We start from the raw sequence: 14,115 nt of genomic DNA, 5'->3' as shown, positions 1-14,115 counted from the left end.
CGGCAGATGGACGGTAAGTCGCTGCATCGTGTCAAGAGTTTAAACTGATTCATGCTCATCATGTCATCCACCATCAGTGTACCTCTGCTGCCCCTTCCCCTTTGTTAAACCCCTCAGCTTGTGGCAGCATTGTGATTCAGAAAGCCACACCCCCGAGGAGAGTCACATGTCCTGCTTGTAAAGAGATCCATTTACTCGAAGTGCTTCATGCAGCCACATCATGAAAATTGAAAACAGTTGTTTGCTTGGTCCTCGCAGTTTCCCTTCCATTGTTTCCCACACGTAGACTTTACCTTAGCAGGTCGCCCTATGTCAACAACCAACCAATGTGGCGACTCTTTTTAGCATTTGTTCTGTCTTCGTCCCTCCACAGTCGATTTCACACCCTCATCCCTATTTTCAGGTCCCAGGTTTCAATCCACTGTCTGGGCTGGCTGCGTGGGTTCTCCTCGAGTCGTGCAGACATGCAGTTATTGGGCTTACGGTGATTCTAAATTGCCGACCTCCCTGTGGGTTTGGCTGTCCACCATTGCGGATCGCCTCTGGCAACACGATGATGGATTTTAGAGTTAATCGACAGGATGAGAGGCAACTGATCAGTTATTTATTAGTCACTCAGAAAATATGTGTAGAGAAATTTATTGATTCATTAAGAGGTCGTGTGGACAAACCCATCTCTGCCAATCTAGGAGAAACACTGCGTTCACGTCCCTCTGACGTTTCTGCAGGTATATAACCGAGGACAGAAGAGTTTCTGTATGCAGTTACCTTAATCTCACCTTTGAATACTTTAACGTCTCTGACCTGCAGTAACCTCTGATGTTGTCCCACCTGCCAGTGAATCTCAAAGCATCACCTGGTCTCTCCTCAGGGATTGGCTGACTGAATGGTCACATGGTTCTTCCAGCCTGAGTTTGGCACCTTGGTTCATACTGATTGTGTAAAGAAACACTAACAGTCACAGTGTTGGTTTGTTTGAGGTGACGCTCGCACTAAAAACCACTTTGAGCTGCATCATAGAGAAAACTGCACTGCAAAGTTCAAAGTACTGCTAAATATTTTAAAATACTAGTTGATTATTTCCATCTACATAGTACATTCTGAACATGTTAGGCGATGGTTCAGATTTAAAATATATGTGGAAGTAATTATAGATACTAGGAAGCAGGTGACAAATAATAATATCAAGTGTCTCATGAAGGTTCTGGGCCAGCGCTCTACCGGAGGGATGCAAATCATTCTTACAAAAGATATTCCCCTATTTGGATATCAACATCTGTCTTCTGTCTGCACTTCCAACAGGACAGAGTTATTTGGAATAAAGGTAGAAGAACTTTGTGTACATCAGCAGTGACCTTTGCCTGTAAGGGGGCAGTTAAACACCTCCCTCACGGGATAATCATTCTAGGCTTCAGGTTTTGTCTTTAATTAGTCTTTTGTCCACACATTTAAGTAGAAGGAAATACTTTGAAATGCCCAAAACATTTCCCAGGAACCTTATCAACCTTCATCCTCCTCCCCCTCCTCCGTATGGAGGACACATCTGTCCTGTGACACGTCAGTCAGTTCATGATAACCTGTTGAATGTTACCGTTTCACGCTGTCACTGTAGAGGTCACCAAAGGTGAGATATCGCACCTGACTGAAGCTTCTCGCAGCATCGTGCGCATTAGAAATGAATCTGCTTCACTCTGAATGTGCTTCAGGGTTGAACTGCAACCTAGTTTCCAAAAAGGTTAGGACAAATATGAAGTTAAAGGAAAACATTTAAAATCTATATTTGGTTGAAAATGGATCAAAAAGACAACACTGAGTGTAATCAGTGGTACAAAATGACTGATAGATACAGTAGTTTCTACAATTTAGAGAAAAAGTACTTCTTAAAGAATGAATTTAACAGCATTAGAAGATCCACAGAATCCATAATTCTCTCTTCACAAACACCCACTGGAAATATACACTATTCAGAAGGCTCTGCTGAACAAGTGAAATAGAAAATTGTTTGGCTTCCAAAAGCACAGCAAGTGTTGATAGAAGAATGAGTGACTTTTTAACTCTTTAGCCCCTCAAAGTCTGTGGCAGGTTTCTGAGCGATTCATTTTTCGGGCCTGTTTATAACAAACTGACCTGGTGTGCATCAGACGTTGGTGAGGTCTCTGCCCGTGCAGCTGCTCTTGGAACAATCTGGAAACAATCTTATTGGTTGTCAAGCCCTAGCTTTATTAATGCATAGTGACATAATTCGTCACTATGGGCAACAGAGTTAACATTAAAAATGTTCATTTAGCTTTCAAGAACTGAGCAAAATGTTTGTTTCAATATTTGATCTCTTATCTTTAAGATATTTTCAGTTAAATACAGACTTGAAATGGTTTGCAAATGACTGCGTTGTGTTTTTCTGTACATTTTGCACAGTGCGCCAACATTTTTGGAAATGGGGTTGTAGCACATCCAACTCTCAGGGCCCACTTTTGTAGAAATGACTAGTCAGCATGCTGACTTTGACGATGCTTCAACTTCAGTTCCACCATATGAAGTTATTAAGCTTCAGCAGGAAGGCACAGAAATGAGTCTTTCACTTTCTGTAGCACTAGAATAATTTTTCACGTGCGTCTCTGTTTTCCCGCGTGTGTTGTGATTTCAGGGCGGCCGAGGCGACAGAGGAAGTGACCAAGCTACGGCCAGTGCGTCTGATCAGGGAGGATGGGATCATCAGGCCGTATGACCTGACCGAGTCGCAGGGATTCGACCTTTTCCAGGTTCGATCGGTTTGACCGTTTTGCTCCATAACGTCCCGATGTTGCTTGCTGAGAGGAAGCAGGTGTGGTCTCCTGCTGTTAAAAACAAAAACAGTTCTGTCCCAAAAACAATCGGTGGATAAAAATCAAAAACAGCAGCAGCTCTGAACGCACACTCCGGATATTTATGAATTAAAAACAAGCCAAGCCAGAACACACATTCACACACTTAACACAGTCTATGCCCAGTAATCAGGTAGACATCAGAAAGCAGGATAAACGAGATATGAGAAATCAGATCTCAGCTGCTGGAAAACACACCAGAAAAACTTTAGCTGCTAATATATTTTCACAAAAGTTGAAATGAAAAATTGTGCATGACACACAGGCATCATCAGGCAGGGTGCAGCACTTTGTGTCTGTGCTTCTAATCCATTTTTTTTTCTTTTTTGTTTTTCTTCTTGTGTTGGTGCCACATGCAGCCTGAGGAGGAATAATCGTGTTCGCTTGGGCGGATCAACTTATCATTCAAGTGCTTTGAAAGACTATAATCCTGTCTATGACTAATAAAATGTTTATGGTTCAATTTCTCATCCTATAATATTCTATAATAATCTATATTTATTGTTATATCCACATTGATCTCTGGATATTGAGATGATTCAGGTTTCTATGCATGCCAAAACTAATCTCTCTTCTCATACCTCAAACATTTCTACACTCAGCTCTCAGTTTATTACTTTTTCTACACAAAACATTTCTGCTTTTAGTTTTTTATTTCTGTTTATAAACAATAGTTTTTAAATGACCCTTTTTGTTTATAGCCATTTATTTCATATTGTTTATTCAGAGAAGAATAGCAGGTGGTGAAATTATTTTGCTATAAAGCTGAGATACATGTCCGTGTAGAGCTTACCGATATTTTTGTATCGTTCTGTAGTGTCAGCTTTAAATTCATTCTGAACTTGTATATAAATACGTGCTGTTTAATATTTGTGTCTTTGTGATGATGTACTCTTTGTACGACTCAGTCTGCATGACCTCTGGCTGCTGTGTCTGCGCTAACGTCACCTCTGAGTGTTTGTCAGCTGAGAGCGTGTCGCTGTCTGTAAGATTTGTGTTTAATAAAAATTCTGCCTTTACTCACACCTTTCTTTTTCCAGATGCAGGGTTTGGTGGGAGGGGGCGGGGCTGTCGCCTTTACTGTCAGCATGCCGTCAGAACAGTAACGACTCACTAACATGTGCTTTCACGCTATCACACACTCTGGTTTCGATCCTTCTTTTGAAGTAGGTCAGATTTCTCTCAGAGGGCATGTTTGGTTTCCATGTACGTCTTTTAGTGTGCTTGGCAACATGTTAGCATCCTCAGCCATATAGAAGTCATATAGCTCCTCTGATACTTCCACAGTTTCTTCTCTTTTCTTCTGGTGGTGGGTTTGCTTCACTGGTTAATTAGTTTCTGGTTTGTTCCACAAAACAGAGGATCACTTTTCACGCTTATTAACATTTCTGCTGTTATTCGAAGCATTCAGTGTCCTAAATTTCCTCCATCTGGCATCTGCACAAAAAGTTTGGGGTTCTCCAAGGAGAACAGTGTTTTTAAAGGATGATTAAAAATGATCGTATAGTTGGACTGCATGTGTCTGAATAAATGCTTGCCTGGTGAGATTAAGGTCTCCTTTGTTAGTTTCAGGATGTTGTTCATGTTCATTTCCTTTTATGAAAGAGCAGGATATCTTTTAGGACAGGTCTTTCTTTGATTTGGTAAACCTTTTTTTTTTCTGAGACACATCCTTTCCTTTGCTATGAAGTCTTGTCGCAAATAAAAAAAGATGCCAGCAGCCAAAATGCCAAACCTGAACCTTCAGAATCTCCAAAACAATCAAACATGTCAGCTTGCTTCCTCCTTTTATATATACCCGATCCAGGAGGGGTTCATCACTTTTGTTACATTTCCTTGTTTCAACTAGATGTCATCCAGCAACAAGCTACACTAAATGGTAAAATCCACCTCTTGGTGCATCAGTGCAGACACATCCTGTAGTTTTACTGAACAACAGGATCACCTGATGTTCATGAATAATGTTCAGATTCAAGCCGCAGGTGGTCAGTAAATAAAACCTGGGAGTCTGTTTGTGTTTCCAGCGATCAGAGATCAAACAGCTGGAGGGTGAAGTGTTCAGAGATCACTGTCAGTATCCTGGACACAGAAAGACCAACATCATCGTCACCAACAGGTAAAACCTGTTGTTATTTTGTGTTTTTTCATTGCTGATTGTCAGCGTGTGTCGTTGCTTACAGTGTCATTGTTGTTTTTGTGCAGGAGAGTTTTGTGTGTTAAGGAGATAGAATTCGTGGGTCATTTCAACAAAGAGTGGGAATGTTTGTATGAGAACTTCTATCGACCGCCGGCTGTGGTGGGAAGTGAGCTGAAGATTTACAGCAAGGTACCAAAATAAAACTGAATAAAACTCGAATTCATCAGCCACGTTTGTCTGCTGTTAAATCAGGAAGATAAAAATTAAGATTAAGTGTGAGGTCACATCCTGTAACCATGTTACATTTCAATATCTTGCATCTCAGGAGCAGCAGAAGCTGTCGTTTTCAAAGAGAGATGGTCAAGAGTCGGTGAGGAGCGTTCAGCTCAACGACCCTAACACTGCTCAGGTACTGTGTGTGTGTCTGTTTGGGGGTCGGTGAGGCTGCAGCACATTCTGACTTCAGTATGGACACCAAAGCTGATAGCAGCTTTCTACTCAACTTCGTTTACAGTAGCATGTGGAGGACTACAAAGCAAGAGTAATGGCAAAGTGTGCTAAAGTCAGTGTGTTATATTCAGAGTCCACTTTCTGTCTTATCCAGTGCATTACAGATTGTTTGCTGGAGGAACATGTTTCACATTGGTTACCTGCAGAGCTGTAAAACCAGCAGATTTATCTGCGACAGCACATTGATAGTGAAATTTTCATGTATCCATTTGATGATTCATTTTTTTTGCATTTGATTCTAATGTCCTGTTAAGTCTGTTTCCCACTGTTTAACAGGCAGCTCTTAAAACACAACACGCACCCATAATACCTGCTAAATCAGTCAGTTTAGTCTCACTCTGATCTGCAGAGTGAACTTCATCTCCTGTATCAGGCTGTGGGACAGTAAGCTTTAATATTTAAATGTATCCGGTTTAAAGTTTCAGAGCTCTGCTGTGCAGTCATAATTTTGGAGAGCGCACACAGCCGTAACATTATTAACTTGAATTGAAAACCGGCTAAGGAAAGCCTGAACACTGTTCACAGTAAACCTCTTGGGTCGATTATTTATCGAAGCTGCATCAAGCTACACAGAGTAGGTAAGAACTAGAAGTCAGGCACAAGAGCAGCATTAGCATTCATGTCAACTTTCAAAATAAAAGACCAGGTCCACATTAAACACTCCACTTTTGAACAGCTTCTGGTGTGATTTAACATTGTAAGGGGGACAGAACAAAATTCCATCAGAGATGCACAGAAAGCAGGAGACAGGAGGAGGTTTTAACTATTTATTGACTAACTCGCACTTAATGGAGTAAATAAGGACAGTTATGGTGTTTACCCAAGGCAGGCGTGACGTGTGCAGCACATAACACTATTAATGAGCTCAGTTTGGCCCCAATAACAGCGTGAAACAAACAGTAATAATCACCAAAACAAAGACTTGTTTATGTCTGCGTAAGCAAACTTGAGGCATTGCAAATTACTCTGCTTCCTCTTTACTTGCTACAAACTAACCACACTCGCCTCTGTGTTGCACATTAACCCTGCTTTCGTCTGTGTGCTACAAAATAAACCCAACTCACTTCTGCATTTTACAAAAAGTTCTGCTTACTTTGTCATGCGACAAAATTACCACAAACCTCTCGACAACTAACCCCACTCACTGTGGGGGGTTGCTAACGTACAGACCCTTTCCAAAAACTTAGAATATCATGGAAAAGTTTATTTATTTCCATAATTCCATTCAAAACTTTAAACTTTCATAGATTATAGATTCAGGGCCCACAACTTAAACGATTTCAAGTACTTAGTTGTTTATTTGTACATAATTTGGGCTTCCAGCCCATGAAACCCACGAAAACAGGATTAAAAAAATTAGAATACTGTGAAGCCATCACCATTTACAACTCAGTTTTTGCAGGAAAGAATTAGGATCACATCAAATCAATCAAAATGTGGTATTTTCAATACTTGGTTGGGAATCCCTTCGCCTTAATCACTGCTTTGATGCGCCGTGGCATTGAGGCAATCAGCCTGTGGCGTTGCCTGGTAGTTATCGAAGCCCAGGTTTCCTTGATGCTTGCTGTCACCTCTTCTTTGTTTTTGGGTCTGGTGGACCTCATTTTCCTCTTTATACCCCATAGATTCTCAATGGGGTTTAGGTCCGGCGAGCTGGCTGGCCAGTCAAGCACTGTGATGGCATGGCAATCAAACCAGGTTTTGGTGCTTCTGGCAGTAGGGGGAGGGGCCACGTCCTGCTGGAAGATGAAATGTGCATCTGCATACAGATCCTCAGCAGAAGGAATCATGAAACCCGTCTTCCTCCAAACACTAGGCCCTTGATTCCCGAATGAAAGGCACACTTTCATCAGAAAAGAGGACCTTTGACCACTGGCCAACAGTCCAGTCCATCTTCTCTTTGGCCCAGTTGAGTCGCTTCCGACGTTGGCTCAGGTGCAGAAGTGGTTTTGAAGCTTTGACTCCTGCCTCATTCCACACTTTCTGGATCTCTGACAGATTGCTTGGACACAGCACTCTGTGAACAGCCAGCCTCCTTAGCTATGGACTTTTGTGGCTAACCCATCCTTTGGAGGTACCAATGATGCTCTTCTGGCCAGTTGTCAAGTCTGCAGTCTTCCCCATATTGAACCTAACTGAGACAATTGGGTCAAAGTGAAGCAATTTAATGACACTTGGGAAAACCTGTGCAGGTGCTTTGAGTTTAGTAGATGAGTTGTGTGTAACACTCAGTTTAAAACATTCATACCCTGTAAAACTTGGGCTGATGTCTTTACAGTATTCTAATTTTTTTTAAATCCTGTTTTCGTGGGTTTCATGGGCTGGAAGCCCAAATTATGTATACTCACATTATTTGTTGAGTTGTTTTTTGTTAATCTGAGGGGAATTTAGTGCATTTAAATAAAAATCACAGAATGGATGCCTCAGTATGGGTGAAGCGTCTGTATGGGTGGAAACCTGGGTATGAATGAAAGCCTCAGTGTGGATGTGTGTTGTTTCGTGACGTAACCCTCCCCAACCTGGTTCCTCTTGTTCCCTGCAGAAGCTGCACACCGCTATATTTGATGCTCAGATGGCACAGCAGCAGCATCGCATGGCAAGACAGAAGTCACAGCGCTTCCTGAAACTGGGCAACAAGCAGTGAGGTCACTTCCTGTCTGCAGCTGATTTGCAGTAAATATTTGGAAAGCTTGCAGGAAGGTTTCCATGTGAAATGTGTAACTGTTGCTTTAAGAAATGTAAACGGATTTATGCCTGCACATATGTGCTCAGTTAAAATGTCCAGTCAGACATTTAGGTTTTTTCATCATGCTGACATGCTAACAGTGGGAAGCTTTTACTTATCAAATGAAAGAATTATGGGATTGTAGTTTTCTTTTTGTTGTTGTTTCAGTCCACAGAGTGTATAAAAGATGGACACGGCTGCTGTGATGTCACTCGTTGGTCTCTGAAGTTCCGTTTTGAAGCCTAACTTTGTGTTTCTGAAGAATAAGAAAGTTGACCTGTGAAACTACAGAATGAGAACAGTGAAGGAAGAAGTCAAATCACAATATTATGAGAAACCTTTAATTCCATCCAAATATCTATATCTATATATGCTGGTTGGTTATTTTGTTTTATTACCTTGATTTGTATTTAATTGTTTTTAGTTTAAGTTGTGTTTTGTTTGGGGGGGGTTTGTCATCGGCCAGCTGCAACACCTCACGCCCATGATGAATCCATAAAAACATGTTGCACTAAAAGACTATTTGATCTAATTGCTAATATGAATGCTGTTGTTCATGTCCAGTTAAATAAACACAAAGATCTTATCAGTTTATCATGAAATAATCCCACCGTTTTCTTAATATCTACAGTGATTGTCAGTGTTAACTATTCCAGTTTGACCTGCAGATCTTTGCCTGTTTAAACGGAGCAATGAAACATGTTTTTTTTTCCACAAAGACCAGGTGAATGTGTTTACATCGTTTCAGACCTGCTGAGTGACACAAGGAAATGTTTTCACTTTATTTTTATTGTTTTATTGGGTTTTTTTTGCTGTAACCAAAAGTCTGTATTTGTCTCTGTGCTGATGTTGGGCAGAAGGAGCTCTTTTCTGTTGGAAAAGAAAAGAAAACACACTGACCTGTAACCTGAAAAATTTTCTATAAAGATGAATTTGAATTACTTCTGGTGGACATTGTTGTTTTGGGGGGGATTTTTATGAGTGAGAAATCAGCGATATCACAGCAGCTTCTTGGATGTAATGACAGCCATCAACTTTTATTTTACATCAGATTAAAGTTCACTATATACTTTAAGTTCACTATTGTCAGAGTAAAAGTCTGACTTCCTCCTATTGCTTCACAAGAGTTCAGATCCAACTTATCAACTCCGTAAATAACACTGAAAAATATGATAAATGCGTTCTTTATTATTCAACCTGGTGTTCTTATTAACAATCATAACAATGGGGCTAGAGGTAAAAGGATACTAAAAGTTAAAATAACACCACCACAAATCCAAAAACAGCTGGACACGCCTGCAGATTAAATGCTGCCCCCTGGTGGTGAAAGCTTTGGTTAAAATTACAAGGAGGTCATAACAGAAAAGTACCATTTTCAATATCAAAATATTTCATCGAATCGGAGAGAATGAGTCCGAACTTGATGCATCACGGATTGAGATTCAAATAATAGCCTGTGGCCTGTAAAGAATTACAAACAAAAGCGAGATTTAATCCTAAAGCAAAAACTAATCTGCACTCAGCTTCCCGATGAGATTTGCAGTCCATCAATGTTCTTTTGCCAATCCAGGGTTCAGGGTCACAGGCTGGAGCCTATCGCAGCTCCCATAGGATAAGAGACAGGGTACACCCTGGACAGGTCGCCAGTCTGTCGCTGGCCTAACACATGAAGACAGAAGACCATTCATACATATTCACAGCTACGAAAAATGTAAAATTACCATTTACCTAACTCCACTAACTCCATGCATTTAGACTGTGAGATGAAACCAGAATCAGAATGCAAACTCCACACATAAAGACCCAGCCAGACAGTGGCTGGGCCACCCAGGACCTTCTTACTGTAAAGCAACAGTGCTGCCCTGAGTTTGCACTGTGTACATTAAAGAAAAAGTTGTCATATTTTCCTATACTGTGTGCGTGTGTGTGTGTGCACCCTTTCAAGAGATTAACCATCAGCAGACTACAAGCATGAGTCCCATTGTGGCTGAACTTGGAAAAGCTGAACACACTGAGTTCAAACTGATGGATACAGAAAAAGACAAAACGCTGAGTAAATGAACAGAAGCCACAGGTCTGCATCATGAAGCAGGATTTAGGGTTAGCGTGTGGAGGTTACTCCTGGATTTCCATGGTTATGTTGATTATTTTTCAGTTGAACAACAATTTAAATATGAAAAACGTTTTATTGGGTCAAAAAATCATTTGGTGAACTGAGATGATCTTTTAAAGCTTTTCTTTCAGACCAGCAGGAGGCAGCAGAGACTCTGATCTCTCACACTGACGACTGAACCTGGATCAGTTTCACTTTGAGCACTGGGGGAGGTCCAGTCGAGTTTACACCACAATAATGTTCCACTTTAAAGATTTATCTCCAGCTACGACACAGAGAGGAGAAGAAGAAACATTTTGACTGATGTGTGCAACAGCTGTTTACAGCACACACACACACACACACACACACACACTGCGTAAGGTTGTCACTGCAGGTTGTTGTCATGGCAGTAGGCTAAAAAAAATGGCTGAAGATGATTTCCAGATGCTGATGTTTCTGCTGACTCGTTTATATTTTTTAAAACAGAACTGTGAGCTGATTGGTCCATTTTTAAGTTGAAGTGTGAGTCATGGGTCTGCACCTTAAACTGACCCCGAGTCAGTTTACATCAAACTGAAAACCTGAAGACAGACAGCGTAGGAGGAGTTCCCAGTGCATCATGGGTAGGGTCCTCTCAGTAATCTGATCTGAGATCTGCTGCTGAGACAATGGAAACATCTGGAAATTATTCATCAGAGAGCAGAAACAGACCTGAGCTCAGCTGAAGGAGATTGAAGCAGACCACTGGGCTCCACTGGGCTCCACTCTGAGTCAGATGTTTCTGCTTTCTCAGGGGGTTCATCAGAGATGATTACCCACTCTGGAACTGGAAGTCAAACTGATTGTAAACAGTCACATTTCACGTGTCTAAATTCTGACTGAATCTGAGAAGAATCACAGGTTTTGCCTCTATGGGTGTTTTCATATGTAGTTCTCTTTTAAAGGGGATCGCTAATATTTGTCCTTATTTTTTGTCATATCTTTACTGTTGGTGGATGTTCATGTTAGACATGGCCAAAAGTTTAATTAATGAGGCCACTATATGTACAAGTAATTCCGCTGAACCAAAAGCTCAGACCACACTGCTCTAAATGCTCAGTTTCAGACAGTTTTTTTCTAGTCTTGGATGTGTGTGATGTCAAAAATGGGCGGGATCCATCAGTAAGAGTATTCCCAAAGAGCTATTAGCCAAAATCTCACCATGATGTGTGCCATATCTTTAAAACATTTGAGGACATTGGACAGGTGGACGACAAATGAAGTGGCAGGCCTAAAAAAATATCTGCAGCTGATGAACAATAACTAAAACTTGTGTCTGTAAAAAAGCAAAGATCTGATACAGAAATGTCTCAGTGGAAAAGTGACTGTCAGGCAGCCATTCTTAATGAAGGGAAACAGGAGAAAAGCCTGAGGTACACTTTGCCAAATGAAACATGCAGATGATAAAGAATGAGATTTCCATATTGGATCGGTCGTTGCCCGGCTTAACAACAACTGCCTCTGGTTAATTAACCAAAGAAAATGAAAATAAACATAGTACTCCATGAGTTGTGCTAATCAGGCTAATCGGGGATAGATGATTGAATGTTGAGAATGCCTATGAAAGACTGACGTAACAGAGAGGATGCAAAGAGCAGAGGTAGAGAAGGTAGATGAGTGTCAGAGCTGCACGGAGCAGGTCAGGTACTACAGTGAGTGTCTACAGCCAACTGTAATAGTTTAGGGATGCATTACAACCAGTGGTGTCTGGGACTTTTTCACAATGTATGGAATTATGAATGTAAGAAAGGACAGTCAGATTTGGATTCACCATGAAATACAATCTGGAAAGAGTCTGACTGGCAATGGATTCATGTTCCAGCATGACAATGAATTTTCATAAAACCTTCATAAATGTACATCAGTGCAATCTCAGGATCATGAGGTGACATCCAATCCAATGTCCAATCCAAGGTGACAGGATAAAGCATTAAAATTGTTTGTGATGAGTGAAGTTCACAGAGTCACAGTCTGCTATTTATTATTGATCATTTATTAGCGATGGACACAAAAGCGCGCCTCTCCTCTCAGAATAACTCTGACCGACAAATGTGACTTCAGGACCTCGGTCGGCCAATATCTCCTCATTCATCCTGTCTCTGCAGAAAAATGGTCTGATTTATGGTTTCTATGACAACAGTTTGACAACTTCCTGTTCCCACAACAGCTGAGAAAGGAAGTGAAGAGTCATTGCATCTCTGCAGGTTATCATCGCGTGACGACTCTTGTGGTTTTATCGAGTTTGCTTTTTTTGTTTTACACAAAGAGTTTGCTGTGAGTGAAGGTCAGGTGGAACCCGTTTTTATCCAGCTGCTATAAATATGAACACGTAAAGGAGAAATGAGTTCATGGGGAACAGACCAAAAACAGCTGTGCACAATACAGAGGAGTGGAGGGAAAAAGGAGTCCAAAACCAAAAAACAACAGTTCAGGAGGTCGACCAGGCCTCAGGGCAAAACTCAGAGGCTGAGGCTGGCTCAGCCTGGAGGTGGCTACGTGGCCAGCACAGAAGGAGCAGTTCTGGAGGCGAGCCGCGGAGCTGATGGAGACGGTGGAGCTTGGAGGCCAATGACATGGCCAGACGAGTAGACAGAGAACCAAGGGCGGCTTTGCAGGTGGCCGGCGATGGAGACAGGGGCCTGCTGGCTTGGGCGCAGCAGGATCAGACGATGGAGTGGTGAGCTATTTGTTGGGCGCTGCACATGGCAGACAGCTGGCTCAGCCAGCAGTGGTGTAAGGAAGCCAAGAGACACTGGAGGCTGGGCCTGCTCTGCGTAACCAGCTTAGGAACACGGGAGCGAGTTACACCAACAGAATCATTAAAGAGTCTTTTTATCTGCTGGATCAGAACCCCCCAAACATGTTCTTTTCACAACTGGTGGGCACAGAAAAATTTAATCGATTTTTTACTTGCTGGCTCAGAAACAGAGGACTCCATTTTGTTATTTGTCAGTTCGAGAGCAAAGACAGACTTGATAGTGACTGGCTCTGACTTTTGTCAGACGGGAGGGGGGGGCATCTGCCAAGATGGGCTGGGGAGAGAGAAGAAAGACAGAATAAAAGACATGCTGTGGAAAAGACCCAGAGATTAATAACAAGTATGATTCAATGCAGAGAGGTCCATTAACATATAGTGAGTGAAGAAGAAACACTCAGTGCATCATGGGAATCCCCCAGCAGTCTACACCTACTGCTTAACTAAGGGGGGATTCAGGGTCACCTGGTCCAGCCCTAACTATATGCTTTAGCAAAAAGGAAAGTTTGAAGCCTAATCTTGAAAGTAGAGATAGCGTCTGTCTCCCGAATCCAAACTGGAAGCTGGTTCCACAGAAGAGGGGCCTGAAAACTGAAGGCTCTGCCTCCCATTCTACTTTTAAATACTCTAGGAACAACAAGTAGGCCTGCAGTGCAAGAGCGAAGTGCTCTAATAGGGTGATATGGTACTACAAGGTCATTAAGACAAGATGGGGCCTGATTATTTAAGACCTTGTATGTGAGGAGCAGGATTTTGAATTCAATTCTGGATTTAACAGGGAAACCACAGAGCATGACTGGTTGACGTGACAACGACCAGAGGGAGACTGAGGACATAAATACTATCAGGGACCAAGCAGCCAAAAACATGCGAGCACAGGTGTCATCTTCTAAAAATTGGTTTTATTATAAAAGAAAAAGTTACTACAAAACCTCAAAATAATGGAAGCAAGCTATTTTAAGAACTAAGTGGGCAACCCGACATAATTCTACT

The 14,115-nt window shown here is 41.7% G+C and overlaps 1 protein-coding gene across 9 annotated transcripts in view; it reads left to right on the top strand.

Moving 5' to 3' along the window:
* vps13c (vacuolar protein sorting 13 homolog C) overlaps nt 1-9,174 on the top strand; it is a 48,461-nt gene extending 39,287 nt beyond the window's left edge. For 8 of the 9 annotated variants that reach the window (XM_013273399.3, XM_025908239.1, XM_019361209.2 and 5 more), the window contains 5 exons: nt 2,645-2,759; nt 4,886-4,977; nt 5,064-5,187; nt 5,324-5,407; nt 8,051-9,174. In XM_013273399.3, the coding sequence (XP_013128853.1) occupies nt 2,645-2,759; nt 4,886-4,977; nt 5,064-5,187; nt 5,324-5,407; nt 8,051-8,152 (517 nt within the window). In that variant the 3' untranslated portion in view covers nt 8,153-9,174. Of the gene's footprint in view, nt 1-2,644; nt 2,760-3,220; nt 4,368-4,885; nt 4,978-5,063; nt 5,188-5,323; nt 5,408-8,050 lie in introns of those variants that run through there. The other variant, XM_025908242.1, reaches the window with a different exon arrangement.
* The last annotated feature ends 4,941 nt before the right edge of the window (nt 9,175-14,115 follow it).

This window comes from Oreochromis niloticus, linkage group LG1 (genome assembly GCF_001858045.2).
Source record: "Oreochromis niloticus isolate F11D_XX linkage group LG1, O_niloticus_UMD_NMBU, whole genome shotgun sequence".
Classification (NCBI taxonomy): Eukaryota; Metazoa; Chordata; class Actinopteri; order Cichliformes; family Cichlidae; genus Oreochromis; species Oreochromis niloticus.
This window is presented reverse-complemented; position numbering and strand designations above follow the sequence as displayed.